At 45.6% G+C, this 15,917-nt stretch overlaps 1 protein-coding gene across 1 annotated transcript; it reads left to right on the plus strand.

The window, feature by feature from the left end:
- The first annotated feature begins 4,314 nt into the window (after positions 1-4,314).
- On the plus strand, positions 4,315-13,796 carry LOC116408256. The gene is made up of 5 exons (XM_031895057.1): positions 4,315-5,272; positions 7,735-8,282; positions 11,977-12,344; positions 12,674-12,924; positions 13,526-13,796. Exons 1-5 carry the CDS (start codon positions 4,366-4,368, stop codon positions 13,684-13,686), a joined length of 2,235 nt encoding a protein of 744 aa, XP_031750917.1. The 5' UTR covers positions 4,315-4,365; the 3' UTR covers positions 13,687-13,796.
- Positions 13,797-15,917: the final 2,121 nt, after the last annotated feature.

The following is a 15,917-nucleotide window of genomic DNA, read 5'->3' on the forward strand; positions in this document are numbered from 1 at the left end:
AGTCCATCCGCATTCCCATGGTGGCTCCCCTTGCGGTGCTGTATAGTAATGTTGAACTGCTGCAAAGCTAAGCTCCACCTCAGCAATTTCCCATTGTCTCCAGAAACGCGTTGCAACCAGCTCAGAGGGTTATGGTCAGTTACCACAGTGAATGCACTTCCAAACAGATAGGGCTGCAGTTTCTTTAAGGCCCACACAAGGGCCAGACACTCTTTTTCAATTGTAGCATATGCAACTTCCCGGGGAAGCAGCTTCCGGCTCAGGTATATAATGGGGTGCTCACCTCCCTTCTCATCCACTTGGGACAACACAGCACCAATCCCATAGGTGGAGGCGTCAGTGTGGACAATGAATCCCCGGCTAAAGTCAGGTGCAGACAGAACAGGGGCATTCACTAAGGCAGATTTGAGTGCAGACATGGCGGTAGCACACTCGGGTGTCCAGGTTACCACTCGTGGGCGTCTTTTACTCGTCAGATCTGTCAGGGGTTTAGCAATAGCACTGTAGTTAGGGATAAAGCGTCGGTAATACCCTGCTGTCCCCAAAAAGGCTAACACCTGTTTTTGTGTTGTGGGAGTAGGCCAGTTTACTATGACTTCAACCTTGGCCGGTTCTGGCATCACTCGCCCGCTTCCCACCCGGTGACCCAAATATTGGACCTCAGCCATCCCAAAGTGGCATTTCCCTGGTTTAAGGGTAAGCCCAGCCTGCCTAATCCTTTCCAGCACCCTCTGCAGGTGCTGCACATGTTCCTCCCAGGTGTTGCTAAATATGGCTATATCATCCAGATATGCCTGAGCAAACTCTTGGCACCCCTCCAACAGCTGATTTACTACCCTCTGGAATGTCGCTGGTGCGTTTTTCATTCCAAATGGCATGACTGTAATTTGAAACAAGCCATAGGGAGTGATAAAAGCCGACTTCTCTTGGTCCCCTGGTGCCAAGGGAATCTGCCAGTATCCTCGGCTTAGGTCTAGGGGGGTGAGGTATTTGGCATTCCCCAGGTGGTCAAGGAGTTCATCCACCCGGGGCATTGGGTAGGCGTCTGTAACTGTCACTTGGTTCAGTTTCCTATAGTCTACACAAAACCTAGTGCTGCCATCCTTCTTGGGAACTAATACTACTGGTGATGCCCAAGGGCTCTGAGAGGGAACAATCACCCCTAATGCCAACATTTCCTCTACTTCCTTTTTCATGGCAGCCCGTACGGATTCTGCTATCCTGTATGCTGGGGTGCGAACCAGGGCATGTCCCTCTGTATTTACTTGATGGACAACCCAATTGGTGCAGCCTGGCCGCTCAGAAAACTGATACTGAAACCTTTGGAGCAGCTGAAACAACTGCTTACTTTGCTCATTGGTTAGCTGCTCACTAATAGCAACATCCTCCAAAGTCTGAACCCCCAGTGCCTCTTGTAAGAGGTCAGGGAGAGCCTCCTCATGGCGCCCCTCTTCCAGCAGACTACAAATGGCAGCCATGGTGCCTTCTCTTTCTACATACGGTTTCATCATATTTACATGGACCGTCTTATACTGGTCCTGGTTATCAAGAGGGGAGACCACGTAAGTAGTATCATGAATGGATTGTACCACCACATAGGGCCCTTCCCAGGCTGCTTGCAACTTGTCTGACCTCATTGGTGTTAGCAGTAACACCTTGTCCCCCGGACCGAATCGCCGGTCCCTGGCATTCCTATCATACCAAACTTTTTGTTTGGTTTGAGCAGCTGTCAGATGTTCCTTCACCAGAGCGGTCATTTTCTCTAGACGTTTACGAAATTGTAGAACATAAGGAACTACAGGAAACTCAGGGAATTGGGCTCCCCCCTCCCAGTACTCCCTTAGCAAGTCTAGGGGGCCTCGAACCCGCCTCCCATACAACAACTCAAAAGGAGAGAACCCAGTAGACTCTTGGGGAACTTCTCTATATGCAAACAAAAGACAGGGCAGAAACTTCTCCCAGTCACCTTCTCCAGCCTCCACAAAAGTTCGTAACATATTTTTAAGAGTCCCATTGAAACGCTCACACAAGCCATTAGTTTGAGGGTGGTACGGGCTTGAGCGAAGAGAGGTGACCCCACAGCGCTGCCATAGACACTGAAGTAATTGGGACATAAACTGTGGCCCTTGATCGGATAGGATCTCACTAGGAAACCCTACTCGTGAAAAAATCTGAATCAGTGCATCTGCAACAGCTGGAGCATCAATTTTCCATAAAGCCACCGCCTCTGGGTACCGGGTGGCATAGTCTACCATTGTAAGTATATATTGCTTGCCTGTCCTGCTGGGTCGGCTAAGGGGTCCTATCAAATCAACAGCAACTCTCTGAAATGGCTCCCCTATCACTGGTAGGGGTCGCAATGTATGCTTGTTCCGCTCCCCACTTTTCCCAACCCTCTGACAGCTGTCACATGATCGGCAGAACTGTGCCACTTGTCGTGACAACCCTGGGCAATAGAAATTTTGTAGCAGGCGATAGCGCGTGCGAGAAATCCCTTGGTGCCCTGCGAGGGGTACCTCATGTGCAAGGTGCAGCAACTGGGTCCTAAATTTGGCAGGCACCAACAACTGACGGCATGCTTCCCTTTGTTTTCCTCTAGGGCTTTTGAGGACCCTATAGTACAACCCGTCCTCCTGCACTATTTGTTCCCCTGCTTCGGTACCTACCACCCCTTGCCCAGCTCTGTCTCTTAATGGCTGAAGACTAGGGTCTGCTGCTTGTTCAGCCCTAAAATCCTGCCAATTACCTATGTCAAATGAGTCATCAGTCACATCTGTCTGCCCACTTACCTCCTGGACAACTGCCGGTGGCTCGCCTGACTCTGCCTGCCGCCTCGTGATGCTGCAGCAAATGTCTCCCACATCATTTCCAAGCAGGACATCAGCAGGAAGTTGATCCATGACCCCCACTTCATGCAGCACAGGCCCTTCTCCCCAGTCCAAAGTCACTTGTGCAATTGGCACCTCTCTGCGCTGTCCTCCAGCCAGAATCACTCGGGCCATTTTCCCCGGAACGATGCGATTTAACGTCACCACACTAGGTTCCGCCAGAGTTATAAAGTGTATTGTGTAGGGAGCAGCTTAGCTGGAACACTGCCCCCTAGTGTGTGTGGGGCTCATTGTGGGGGTCTCTGTGCTCTGGGGACTTTCCCTGGAAGGGTTGAGACAGTAATTATTGCTCAATGGGTAAATGGCAGACCCACCCCTACTTATCTGCTCTCACTTACTGATAACACTGACTATAAGGAAGAAATATTATTCACATTAGATGCTGCATTCGGTGGACTTTAATGCCATAACAGAGATAAGAACATATATAAATTACCCCTGGGGGTGAGCAATGAGAATCATAGCAGAAACCATGGACTTTAATGCTGTAACAGAGATAAGAACATATATATAAATTACCCCTGGGGGTGAGCAATGAGAATCATAGCAGAAACCATGGACTTTAATGCCATAACAGAGATAAGAACATATATAAATTACCCCTGGGGATGAGCAATGAGAATCATAGCAGAAACCATGGACCTTCACAGAGGAACTGTAAGGAGGAACCTTCCCATTGTTCTGCTGCTGCTCGGGCTCCTGGGGGCCAGTAAGTACCCTGATACATCACATACTGAGTGTCCGGCATTGTAGCCTCAGGTATAACAAGAATTCAGAAAAAACCTTATTATTCCCCAAAATGTAATGTCAAAGGTTATTGAAATTGCCCTTTTGCTCCTTGGTTAGTAACTGAGCCAAAGGCCCTTCTGGATCTAGAGAAGTCTGTGACCCCCATGTGCTGACCTTTAGGGGGAGGGGGAGTCCATCTCAGGAGCATTTCATTGATTCAGAGCTGTGGGGGTGTATGGTACTGGGGCAATAGGGGCACAATGAATTGCGTCACAAGTGCAAATATCCAGTTGGTATCACTGCCCCCCTATTCAGTCTGATGGTTCTGCCCAATAACAGCCTCTATTGCTGCAGTGAAATGACAATAATATATATTTCTCTAGATTGTGGGACAGGCCTGACTGTACATCTGTACATTCTGTCGGAATTAAGTGTTTATCTCTCCTTTTCTGGTTCCTCAGGCCAAGCACAGAGACATTTCATCACAGCCTTCATGGAAGGTATAAATAATCCAACCCTCCAGCTGTATCTGGTCACTTATGGAGAAGCCGCCACGGTCAATGTCACTGTATCAGCCCCAAGTTTCCACCAATCCGTGTCAGTTGGGAGAAACAGCACAGCCCTAGTGAGCCTGGACTCACAGTACATGATTAATGACACTGAGATCTCTTCCAAGGTTGTGTCAGTAACATCTGATGCCGATATATCTCTAATCGCTTTCCACACAGCCGATTATAGTGCAGATGCAATGGCCGTTCTTCCAGTAGAAGACCTAAACACTGAGTATTTTATTTTTACCTCAAGTTTAGGGGAAGCAAATCAGTTCGCAGTGGCCAATGGTATATACCCCACTGTTCTAGTGACTGTCACAGTCTCAGGATCCATCACATACAATGGGGTACAGTATGGGAACGGCTCGGCTTTCTCATTCAGCCTTGGGTACCAGCAGGTCATTCAGCTACAAAGTCCCACTGACATAACAGGCACGAGAGTGGTGGCCACGGCCCCAGTGGCAGTGTTCAGTGGTAACAAGTGTTTTACTGGTATTAACACTGCCTGTGATGTCCTGCTTGAGCAGATGCACCCTGTAAGGAATTGGGGGACATTCTTTCCTGTGTTCCCATTGGCCACTCATACCAACGATATCATTGATGTGATGGCAGCAAATCCAGATACAATAGTCATTGTTGTAACTTCCCAACAAAGCACCCAGTACCACCTACAGCCGGGATCCCACGAGCGACTTACCTTAGACAGAGCAGCTCTGGTGCAGTCCTCAGAACCTGTCATGATCTCATACCTCTTCCAATATCAGAAAAATGGCCAATACGACCCTTTTGTCACTTCTGTTCCACCAGTTCCAAATACAAGGAAATATTACAAATTTGTTACACAGTCTTTCTATGATAACGTCCTATTGGTTGTATCCCAGGCAGCTTCTCCCTCTGAGTTCTACTTGGACCATCAGCCACTTAGTAGCTTTCCCTTAAACCATATGGAGATAAATGGATTCAGAGCCTGGGAAGCCTCTCTGGGGAAAATCGATGGACAACATGAAATATATCACAGTTCTTCTCCATTCACTATCTATGTTTATGGGCTAGGGACATATATTTCATATGGATATTCAATGGGCCAAGAAACAACATATCCAGGTAATTACATTCATTTCCTCATTACAATGACAGTTGGACACTGTATATAAACCAGGAGATGCTTTGGAACAAGTGGCAGTTTTGTGCCATCACTGGGCTTTTAGTTACAGTTCCCTCCCACAAATAGGGGGGAATTTACAAAAGTGGAGAGAGCCCTTTTTTGAAGTAAAAGTGGTGGAAAAACTGGTGGAAAACACTTTCTCCAGATTCACAAACAGAAATTCCGCCTAAATTCCGACTCAACCGCCACTTTTCCATTTTTGGTGAAAGAAAGACAGTTTACAGACACTTTTGTGAAGTTGCCGTTTAAACGACATTTATACGACGTTTTAACGACATTATTCCCCGACATTTTTAAAATGGAGTTAAGCTCAGTGTAACTGTCAGATCAATTGTAAGCTCTTCTGTTTTGTTTGGTTTCACCCAGTCTCCATTTCCCACCTCTGGTGGGGGCCCCATTGGGGGGTCAGTAACATATTAATGGGGATTAGCAGCCTCATTGTTAGGGGACAAGTTTCTGTCCAACCCTAGAACAATAGGGGCAAAAAGCCTCATTAACATTTTATAAACAAGTAAAACACTGATTAAAAAAAGTTCAATTTATATCTTATATATAAAAAGTTTTTACCTGACATTTGCATGATTATGCTAGATTTAGCTTAATCAATGAGGCAATAATAACATTTTGAGTGAATATATTGTAAACATTTTTATTAAAAGGAAAAGTAAAGCCTCCCAGGCAAATTTTTAGTTTTAGCACCAGTGCCCCCTCTTTAATCACTTCACTGACATTTGCCCCAACTTATCTGCCCCCCATAGCATACCCAGAACTACAGAGCTGCCTGACAGCATTGCCCCCACCTGTTCCCAGCAGCCATCTTGGTGATCAGCAAGCAGCACATACACACTGGCACCCAAACTGGGATATTGGGGTACAGGGTTGGACTGACCCAACAGGGTGCTGGATAAAAACCCAGTGGGCCCTAGTCCTGTTGGACCTCTTTTTACTGGGCATGTTGGTGTGGGGGCCGGATTGCTGCTGCCCAGTAATGAGTAAATATAGAAAACATTAGAAAGCCCAGCTTGTCCTGAAAAAAATGATGTATAGTTTCCCTGGGCAAACTAAAATTACCCCTCAGGAAATGTCCCCAAAGTGAAATGACAAATGGAATATGAAATGCAAAATCCTGCGGGTAAAATCCTTACCCCAAGGCTCCTGTCGCTGTGGGACTGGGTTTGATGGTACCGACAGATTTACTAACAGCTAAAGGCAAATTCATAAAAAAATTTCGGGAAAATGACAAAATCTGAAAACTGTCTGTTTAAAAGACAAATTCACAAAAGTGGAGATAGATGTTTGTGAATTAGTGGAAACCCCGACAAATCTATCTCCACTTTTATTTTGTCGGAATTTCTCCACTTTTGTGAATTCCCCCCATAGAGTTATAGCCACATTAGGGGCCACATTTGTTGTGTCCTGGTGGGGTGTAGATTGGGTCGGCACTTAGCTGAGCAGTTGTTAATTATAAGGTGTTCTGGGCAGGGACCTCATCTCAACTGTGTATAGAAACACCTAGCGTATATGTATTTATTTCCCCAGTCTAAATTATAATAACTGTACCCCTGATTGTGCCTTGTGTGCTTCTGTGGGGCTCTATAAATACATTCATTTGCTAAACTGTTACACAGAACTCCATGAACTAAGGGCCACACAGTCAGTTCTGGAAGCAATGGACTAGGGGCCACACAGTCAGTTCTGGAAGCAATGGACTAGGGGCTACACGGTCAGTTCTGGAAGCAATGGACTAGGGGCCACACAGTCAGTTCTGGGAGCAATGGACTAAGGGCCACACAGTCAGTTCTGGAAGCAATAGACTAGGGGCCACACAGTCAGTTCTGGAAGCAATGGACTTGGGGCCACACAGTCAGTTCTGGAAGCAATGGACTAGGGGCCACACAGTCAGTTCTGGGAGCAATGGACTTGGGGCCACACAGTCAGTTCTGGAAGCAATGGACTAGGGGCCACACAGTTCTGGAAGCAATGGGCTAGGGGCCACACAGTCAGTTCTGGAAGCAATGGACTAGGGGCCACACAGTCAGTTCTGGAAGCAATGGACTAGGGGCCACACAGTCAGTTCTGGAAGCAATGGACTAGGGGCCACACAGTCAGTTCTGGAAGCAATGGACTAGGGGCTACACGGTCAGGGCTGGTAAGGGTAACCAGTGGTTATACAGTCTTAGAAGATAAGGGTCCAACACAATTAGCACTGGAAGGCATGGGCCATTGGGTACAGATTTAGTGTTGGAAGAGAAATGCCAGAGGCTACACAGTCACTAATGGAAGAGATGGGTCAATACATAGTCTTTAAAAGCTCCTTTCTCCCCAGGGGCCTTTAAGATCCCTTAGATATATATATTTGTAGTAAACTGATGTATAATTTTGTGCCCTAAATGTTTATTAGGTCCATCTATAACAGGTCCTACAGAAGAGCCGGAGAGATTAACAAGTCCTACAGAAGAGCCGGAGAGATTAACAAATCCTACAGAAGAGCCAGAGACATTAACAAATCCTACAGAAGAGCCGGAGAGATCAACAAGTCCTACAGAAGAGCCGGAGAGATCAACAAGTCCTACAGAAGAGCCGGAGAGATTAACAAGTCCTACAGAAGAGCCGGAGAGATTAACAAGTCCTACAGAAGAGCCGGAGAGATCAACAAGTCCTACAGAAGAGCCGGAGAGATCAACAAGTCCTACAGAAGAGCCGGAGAGATTAACAAGTCCTACAGAAGAGCCGGAGAGATCAACAAGTCCTACAGAAGAGCCGGAGAGTCCCCAAGAGTTGCACTGTTTCTCTGATGGAGCCGAGTTCCACCTTCCTCTCAGATTAGTGGCTGAAGCCAAATTAAATGTGTCGGACGTCCATCTCCAAGACCCCCAGTGCCTGGGGCTGCAAGAGGGGAACACAATCATCATTAACATCCCATTCAACAGATGTGGGTCCAACGTTCATGTGAGTTTATTGGGAGTAATTGTACTTGTGTTGATATATTTGTCTATACCAGTTGGCGGTTGTGTCAGTGGCACTGAGAGTTGGTGATTTTGCACTGAACACGGCCTGGGTGTTGGCTCCTTTGGCTTATTAGGGTAAGTCAATGATGATGGGGCAGCTGCTTTGGGGGAAAAGATGGCTAGCGGGTTGGAGGAGATTTTAAACTAGGAGTGGGGGGGGAGGGTGCAGCGGGAAATTCTGTGGTAGACAGGATAGATGAGGTAGTGGGCATAGTAAGGGAAATTGGGGGAGGAGACTTGCTTCGGGATACTGATAATGGCAGGGAGGCCCATAAGTTGTTTACACGTCATTCTCACGCCGGAACCAGTATTAAATGTATGTTTACCAATGCAAGGAGTCTGACTGGTAAAATGGGAGAGCTGGAGGTTCTGGCGTTGGAGCGGAAATATGATGTGATTGGTGTTGCTGAAACTTGGTTGAATGAGTCTCATGACTGGGCAGTTAATATTGGGGGGTATACATTGTTTCGGAGGGACAGGGGCAATAGAAAAGGAGGAGGAGTGTGTATGTTCATTAAGCACGACTTAAAAGCAAATATTAAGGAGGAAGTTATGGGGGGAACAGAGGGAGCTGAATCCTTATGGGTTGAGCTTCTCACAGATAGTAAAGAATCTACCAAACTAATTGTAGGGGTATGCTATAGCCCCCCTAATGTAAGCGAAGAGGAGGAGGCCCAGCTCCTGTTGCAAATAGAAAAGGCTGCTAGTTTGGGGCAAGTGATAATAATGGGGGATTTTAATTACCCTGATATTGACTGGGGCAATAGTACTGCCAGGACAGTAAATGGGAACAAGTTTATAAACTTGCTGCATGACAACTTTATGTCACAGGTTGTTGAGGAGCCAACCAGGAACAATGCTATACTAGATCTAGTGATCTCTAATGACCCAGAACGTATAGCAAATGTGCAAGTGGTTGAACCCCTGGGTAATAGTGACCATAATGTTATTTCATTTGATGTTTGGTGCAGGAAACAAATTTACACGGGGGCAACAAAGACAATGAATTTTAGGAAGGCAAATTTTAGCTCCTTAAGGGCAGTGCTTCAGGGCATAGATTGGGGCATTATGTTTTCTGATAAAAATACAGAGCAGAAATGGTTGTCATTTAAAATGATATTAAATCGTTACTGTTCTCAATTCATTCCATTAATAAGAAAAAGTAGAAGTGTTAAGAATCCCCCTATGTGGCTTAACTCTGAGGTAAAGAAGTTAATAGGGAAAAAAAGGAAAGCTTTTAAGAAATATAAGTCAGAGGGGACAGTAGATGCGTTTAATGATTATAAACACTATAACAAGTGTTGTAAAACAGCAATCCGGAAGGCAAAGATAGAAAATGAGGAGCGCATCGCGGCCGAGGCCAAGACTAACCCCAAAAAGTTTTTTAAGTATATTAATAGTAAAAAGATGCAGGTTGAGGGTGTGGCCCCATTGAGTTATAATAACAATATGGTTACAGCGGATACAGAAAAGGCAGATGTGCTTAACCAGTTCTTTTCTTCTGTGTATACAGTAGAGGAGCCAGTGGGCCAAGTCCCACCCAATAGCTTCACTGTTGCCTCAGCTCCAACTACACAGTGGTTGGCACAGGATATGGTGCTTAAAGGGTTACACACGATAAATGTAAACAAGGCACCGGGGCCAGATGGAATACCCCCTCGGGTACTGAGAGAGCTAGGGGCAGAATTGCAGTGGCCCTTGTTTCTGATATTCTCAGACTCTCTTTCATCAGGTATGGTACCTAGGGATTGGAAGAAGGCGAATGTCACTCCCATATTTAAAAAGGGAGTAAGATCTCAGCCTGGCAATTATAGGCCTGTAAGTTTGACATCCGTGGTGGGCAAGTTATTTGAAGGCTTGTTAAGGGATCACATTCAAAATTATGTAGTGGAGAATGGCATTATGAGCAGTAATCAGCATGGCTTTATGAAGGACAGGTCATGTCAGACCAATTTATTGCTTTTTATGATGAGGTAAGTAAGAAGCTGGACAGTGGGGATGCAGTAGATATAATCTATTTGGATTTTGCCAAAGCATTTGATACCGTTCCCCACAAACGACTGCTTTCTAAGCTAAGGTCTATTGGTCTTAGTGAAGTCGTTTGCACATGGATAGAAAACTGGCTACAGAATCGGGTACAGAGGGGGGTTGTTAATGGTACATTCTCTACTTGGAGTAAGGTTCTCAGTGGGGTCCCTCAGGGTTCTGTACTGGGTCCACTTTTGTTTAATTTGTTCATAAATGACTTAGGGGAGGGTATTATGAGTAATGTATCAGTGTTTGCAGATGACACAAAACTCTGCAGACCAGTCAATTCTATCCAGGATGTGACATCCCTGCAGCAGGATCTTGGCCAACTGGCAATCTGGGCAGCTAAGTGGCAGATGAGATTTAATGTGGATAAATGTAAGGTCATGCACCTGGGATGTAAAAATATGCAAGCCCCGTATACCCTTAATGGGACTGCACTAGGCAAATCCATAATGGAGAAGGACCTTGGAGTCCTTGTAGATAATAAACTTGGCTGTAGCAAGCAATGCCAGGCAGCAGCTGCAAGGGCAAACAGGGTTTTGAGCTGTATTAAAAGGGGTATAGATTCACGGGAGGAGGGGGTTATTCTTCCCCTTTACAGAGCACTGGTAAGGCCCCATCTAGAATATGCTGTTCAGTTTTGGTCTCCAGTGCTCAAACGGGACATTATTGAGTTAGAGAGGGTCCAGAGAAGGGCAACTAAGCTGGTAAAGGGTATGGGAAAGTCTCAGTTATGAAGAAAGACTGGCCAAGTTGGGTCTGTTTACACTGGAGAAGAGGCGCTTAAGAGGTGACATGATAACTATGTATAAATATATAAGGGGATCATATAATAACCTCTCTAATGTTTTATTTACCAGTAGGTCCTTCCAACGGACACGAGGGCACCCACTCCGTTTAGAAGAAGGGAGGTTCCATTTAAATATTCGGAAAGGATTTTTTACAGTGAGAGCTGTGAAGTTGTGGAATTCCCTCCCCGAATCAGTCGTACTGGCTGATACATTATATAGCTTTAAGAAGGGGCTGGATGGATTCTTAGCAAGTGAGGGAATACAGGGTTATGGGAGATAGCTCTTAGTACAAGTTGATCCAGGGACTGGTCCGATTGCCATCTTGGAGTCAGGAAGGAATTTTTTCCCCTCTGAGGCAAATTAGAGAGGTTTCAGATGGGGTTTTTTGCCTTCCTCTGGATCAACTTGTAGTTAGGCAGGTTAGGTATAGGCATTATGGTTGAACTTGATGGACGTATGTCTTTTTTCAACCCAACTTACTATGTTACTATGTTACTATGTTACTAAGTAACCAATGTATTAGTGCCGCACATACATGTGAGTTGCTGATCAAAAGAAACATTCATGGGATTATGTCACAAGCCCCATTGGCATTTGGGATGGGGTTTCTGCCATGAAAACCATTTGTTGGCTTCTATACATTGTACCCTAATAAATTAGAATCCAAGTGAATCAGCCCCCCAGTCACAAGTCTGTGCTATAACTGAGTTACACACGTTACTGACTAGATAGTCACGGGGCCATTGATTCCCAGCACCACCCTTTGTTTCCATGTTTATTGGCCCAAAATGCTAATAATATTTATCTGGACAGATTAAGGATGGAAAGACAGTCTATACAAACACCATCTATGGAACAGTCCCAGGGACCAGTATCCACCGCATTGAAGTCCCAGTGAAGTGTGAAATGGACATGAACGAGACCCTGGGTTTGAGCTTTCACCCCAAAGTTACTGATGTGGTTTCCCAAAGTCACTATAATGTGTCAATGAGATTCTACCAGACTGACGAGTTCACCGACCTGATTACAACGTTCCCCCATGAGGTTGATCTCCATGGCAGTCTCCATTTGCAGCTGAAAGTAGAGTCCGATGATACCAACCTACAGATACTGGTGGAACAGTGTAAGGCTTCCCCTTCATTAGAGGAGAGAGAGAAGGGTTACAGCATCATCCAGCATGGGTAATTCCCTCTTTCTCTCTTTATGGTACTTTCTGGCCATAGGCTCAGTAGGGGCTGATGTTTAGCATGGCATCGCAATACTACATTAAGGTGTTGGGACCCTACTGAGCTGTTACTGGGAAATATGAGATGGGGGGGCAATTCTAATTGACAAGGTAACTTGCTGGCACATATAAATATGATGATGATGATGATGATGATGATGTACGACATGGGAACACTAAGCTGAAGCCCCAGTAGCAGAGGCGCCACCTGACGTTCTGCTCATTGGGACTTTCAGCCAATCTCTCCAGTTGCCAAAAGCAAATATTCCCTTGTTCCTTTCCCAGGTGCCCCCTGGACTCAACCCTACAGAACCACCCGGTGCCGGATCAGAGGATGAAACAATACAGTTTCCATGTATTTAAATTCAATCCATTCCAGGAGGTCTATCTGTTCTGCAACGTTATCATCTGCCACAATCAGACTGCCCCAAACCGCTGCACCCAAGGCTGTATCACCCGCAGATACCGACGCGATGTCTCCAATGCAAAGCTGGGCTCTGCCCAATTATCCCAGGGGCCCATTGTGCTTAAATCTGGTGAGATCTTTATTTCATATCCATATTTCTTTCATCAGTTTCCCCCAATCAGGAGCAAGGATTTATCCCCCATAATCCCAAGGGCATGTAGCAGTGCAAGGAGCCATATCATCCTGTCTCTGAACTAAAATAGGGGCCTTTATACTGATCCCTTGTATTGCTCCAGCCGGGGAGTCTAGGAATGATGCCCCCTGCTGGCAGAAGGAGTCAGAAAAGTAAAGTAAAAAAGAACAATAATAGTGATTAATGTTACAGTGGGTTTATGAAGTAACATGGAGTTGCCACACCAGGAATGCCATAGTAACCAGTCCCATGTTATTATTTAGGGGCACTTATTCAGTTACCTGTAACTAGTTACTATGAGACATGGGAGCAGGACACCCTGGGGCTAATATTACTATATGAGACCAAAGGAATAGGACTGTGGGGGCAGGTTATACAATCGATACCTGAATAAGGGTTAGGAATCCTGGGCCCTTTATGCTGAGCCATTGCTAATGGGGGGCCATAACTACAGAACCATCACAAAGGCAAAGTTTGCCCATTTTGCCCCACTCTGGTGCAGAACTGAAGCCTGAATCTTCTTTCCTCCCTCCCTTAGGGGCCCAACTCCCTAACAGCCAGGCTGGGGGCTCAGTCCCTTCAATGGTGTTGGTGGCCGTGATCATGGCTATGGCCTTCCTCTCAGTGATGGGGCTGATGATTCAGAGGCGTTACTACAGGAGGCCAGGAGACTCCCAGCCACTAATAAGCAGCTACTGAGTCACATGGACAAGATATCGGCCAATGAAAGACTCTGAGTCTGGAAAACTGATTTATATTGCGCTGCATTTATTCCTGTTTTGTACAATAAATGTTTGTTATATATCATATATTATTAGTGGGTTCCATTCATTCCAATGTATAAACACTAAGAGACACACATGTGACACGTAACCATAGAAATACTTATGTTTGGCTGTAATTAATGAACTAATACACTGGCTGCAATGAATGACTTACCCATAGTAATGCTAGAAGGGCTGGGACAAAAGGTAGGGGAGCCCAAGGCAAACCCTTGCCCCCAATGGCCCCCAATAACTGACACCCCCACTCCTCACTGGCTAGTGCAACAACTCCTATGTATAAAGGCACAATCAGAATAATTTGAGAGCACAGACACTCAGAAGCCCAATCAGTGCCAGAGGCTGCGCATGAGCAAATCCCAATATTAAGGGAAAATGAGACTTTCACTTACCACCGTACCGTAAATTCTGCCCATCTGTAACGACATGGAAGGGACGCAGAAGGAAAAAGTGATTGTACTGCCATAATAACCATTCTGGAAGAATCCAATAATTGATGAATGTATTGCCACCTAGTGGCCACTTTTATAAAAGCAGTTATATATTAAGTATGCCAGCAGGAAGTGACCTCACAGGAAGTGTCAGTGTTTCAGCCTCATTTGGATGGTATCTCCTTGTGTGGTGTTTCTTCCTCAGTCCTGGGACATCAATTGTCTGTGTTATTGCACCAAGACACCTATATACCCATGTAGAAGTGTTCTCTATATATACAGCATATTGATTTGTTGTTGTCTGTGTAAGCTTATAGTAAATCAGCCCTTCTATTACCACAAACCACACCGTATGTTACCCAGGATGAGACTGTACCCCTCAGGGGGAGCCCTTGCTTTGTATGGAGGCCGGGTAGATATGTGTTGTTTCTCTCAATAAATGGGCGCCAGTGGTTCTTAACATTGAAACAATGAACTGTTTATTTACACAGCCACTTAGGGGTAATTACAGCACAGAGTAGGTAGGTAGTAGCATCTCACTGAATAGGCAGTACTTACAATGAATGGTCACAGTAACGCTTTAGCTGCAGGGCACAATGGGTTAACTCCCAGCTTTCAAGTTATGGCTCCCAGTGGAACCTGGGGGGTCACTATCTAACCCTAGGTCTGTACACTGTTACCCCTACTCTGGGCAGTATTATACCCGAGATAATAATCCCTCTGCAAATCCCTGTCAGAGTCAAAATGCGGCTCACTAAATAGCCCTGCCTGTTTATCACACCTAGGGCTGATTTACTAATCCACGAATTCGAATCCGAAAAATTCGGATTGGAAACGAACATTTTGCGACTTTTTCGTATTTTTTGCGCTCGTAAACAGCAGGCAAAACTTTCAGACTTAGCATGATTTTGGAAGCCTCCCATAGGACTCAATGGCACTCTGCAGCTCCAACCCGTCCCAAGGAAAGTCACGATACTGAAGCTTGAATGAATCCGAAACTTTCGTACTCGGCGCGAAGGCTACGAAAAAGTTGTGACATTTTGCGAAACAGTCATAACGGCTATGAAAAAGTTGCGTCGATTTACGAAAAAATCGCGAAATACCGATCATTACGAAAAAAACGCATTCGAACGCCTTCAGACCGTTCGTGGATTAGTAAATCAGCCCCCTAGTGTGACCTATAACAGGTGCTGACTATTCTGTCTGGACCTACCTATTTCCCATATTCCACTGTATCTCTCTGCCTGCAATTTACCAGTTCCCTACATTTGTATTGCATTTCAGTTTCACAATAAGAAAATAACAAGCCAATAATATAAACATTAGAATCCACCAATAAATATTACAAGAAAGGGACTTCTTCTGTTTATTGAAGATTCTGGCTATAGCCGACTGTCTAGCTGCACACACACACACATACACACACACACACACACACACACAGTACAGTGCTACGAGGGCAGTACAGTGAAAAGACAACGACGCAACAGGCTTGAATACAAGAAGTCACCACACAGCAGACATGAGTCTGAGATCAGGAAAGAAGTACAGACATGAGAAAACCCCTAGTGTACATCAAGATGATGCACGGTCTGCAAATCATCAAGATCCAGTAAGCTCAGCAAGTTCCCTAGCAGCCCAAGCGCGCGCCGGAGCCGAAGCAGCCCGAGTACAGCTAACATTTGCTGAGAAAGAGGCCGCTATGATACAACAAAAA

This window comes from Xenopus tropicalis, chromosome 1, assembly GCF_000004195.4.
Source record: "Xenopus tropicalis strain Nigerian chromosome 1, UCB_Xtro_10.0, whole genome shotgun sequence".
Lineage (NCBI taxonomy): Eukaryota > Metazoa > Chordata > Amphibia > Anura > Pipidae > Xenopus > Xenopus tropicalis.

Coding starts and splice junctions, on each gene's coding strand:
- LOC116408256 (XM_031895057.1), top strand. CDS start 4,366: ATGGCCGTTCTTCCAGTAGAAGACCTAAACACTGAGTATTTTATTTTT. Junction 5,273..7,734: donor CCAAGAAACAACATATCCAG/GTAATTACATTC, acceptor AATGTTTATTAG/GTCCATCTATAACAGGTCCT. Junction 12,345..12,673: donor TACAGCATCATCCAGCATGG/GTAATTCCCTCT, acceptor TTCCTTTCCCAG/GTGCCCCCTGGACTCAACCC.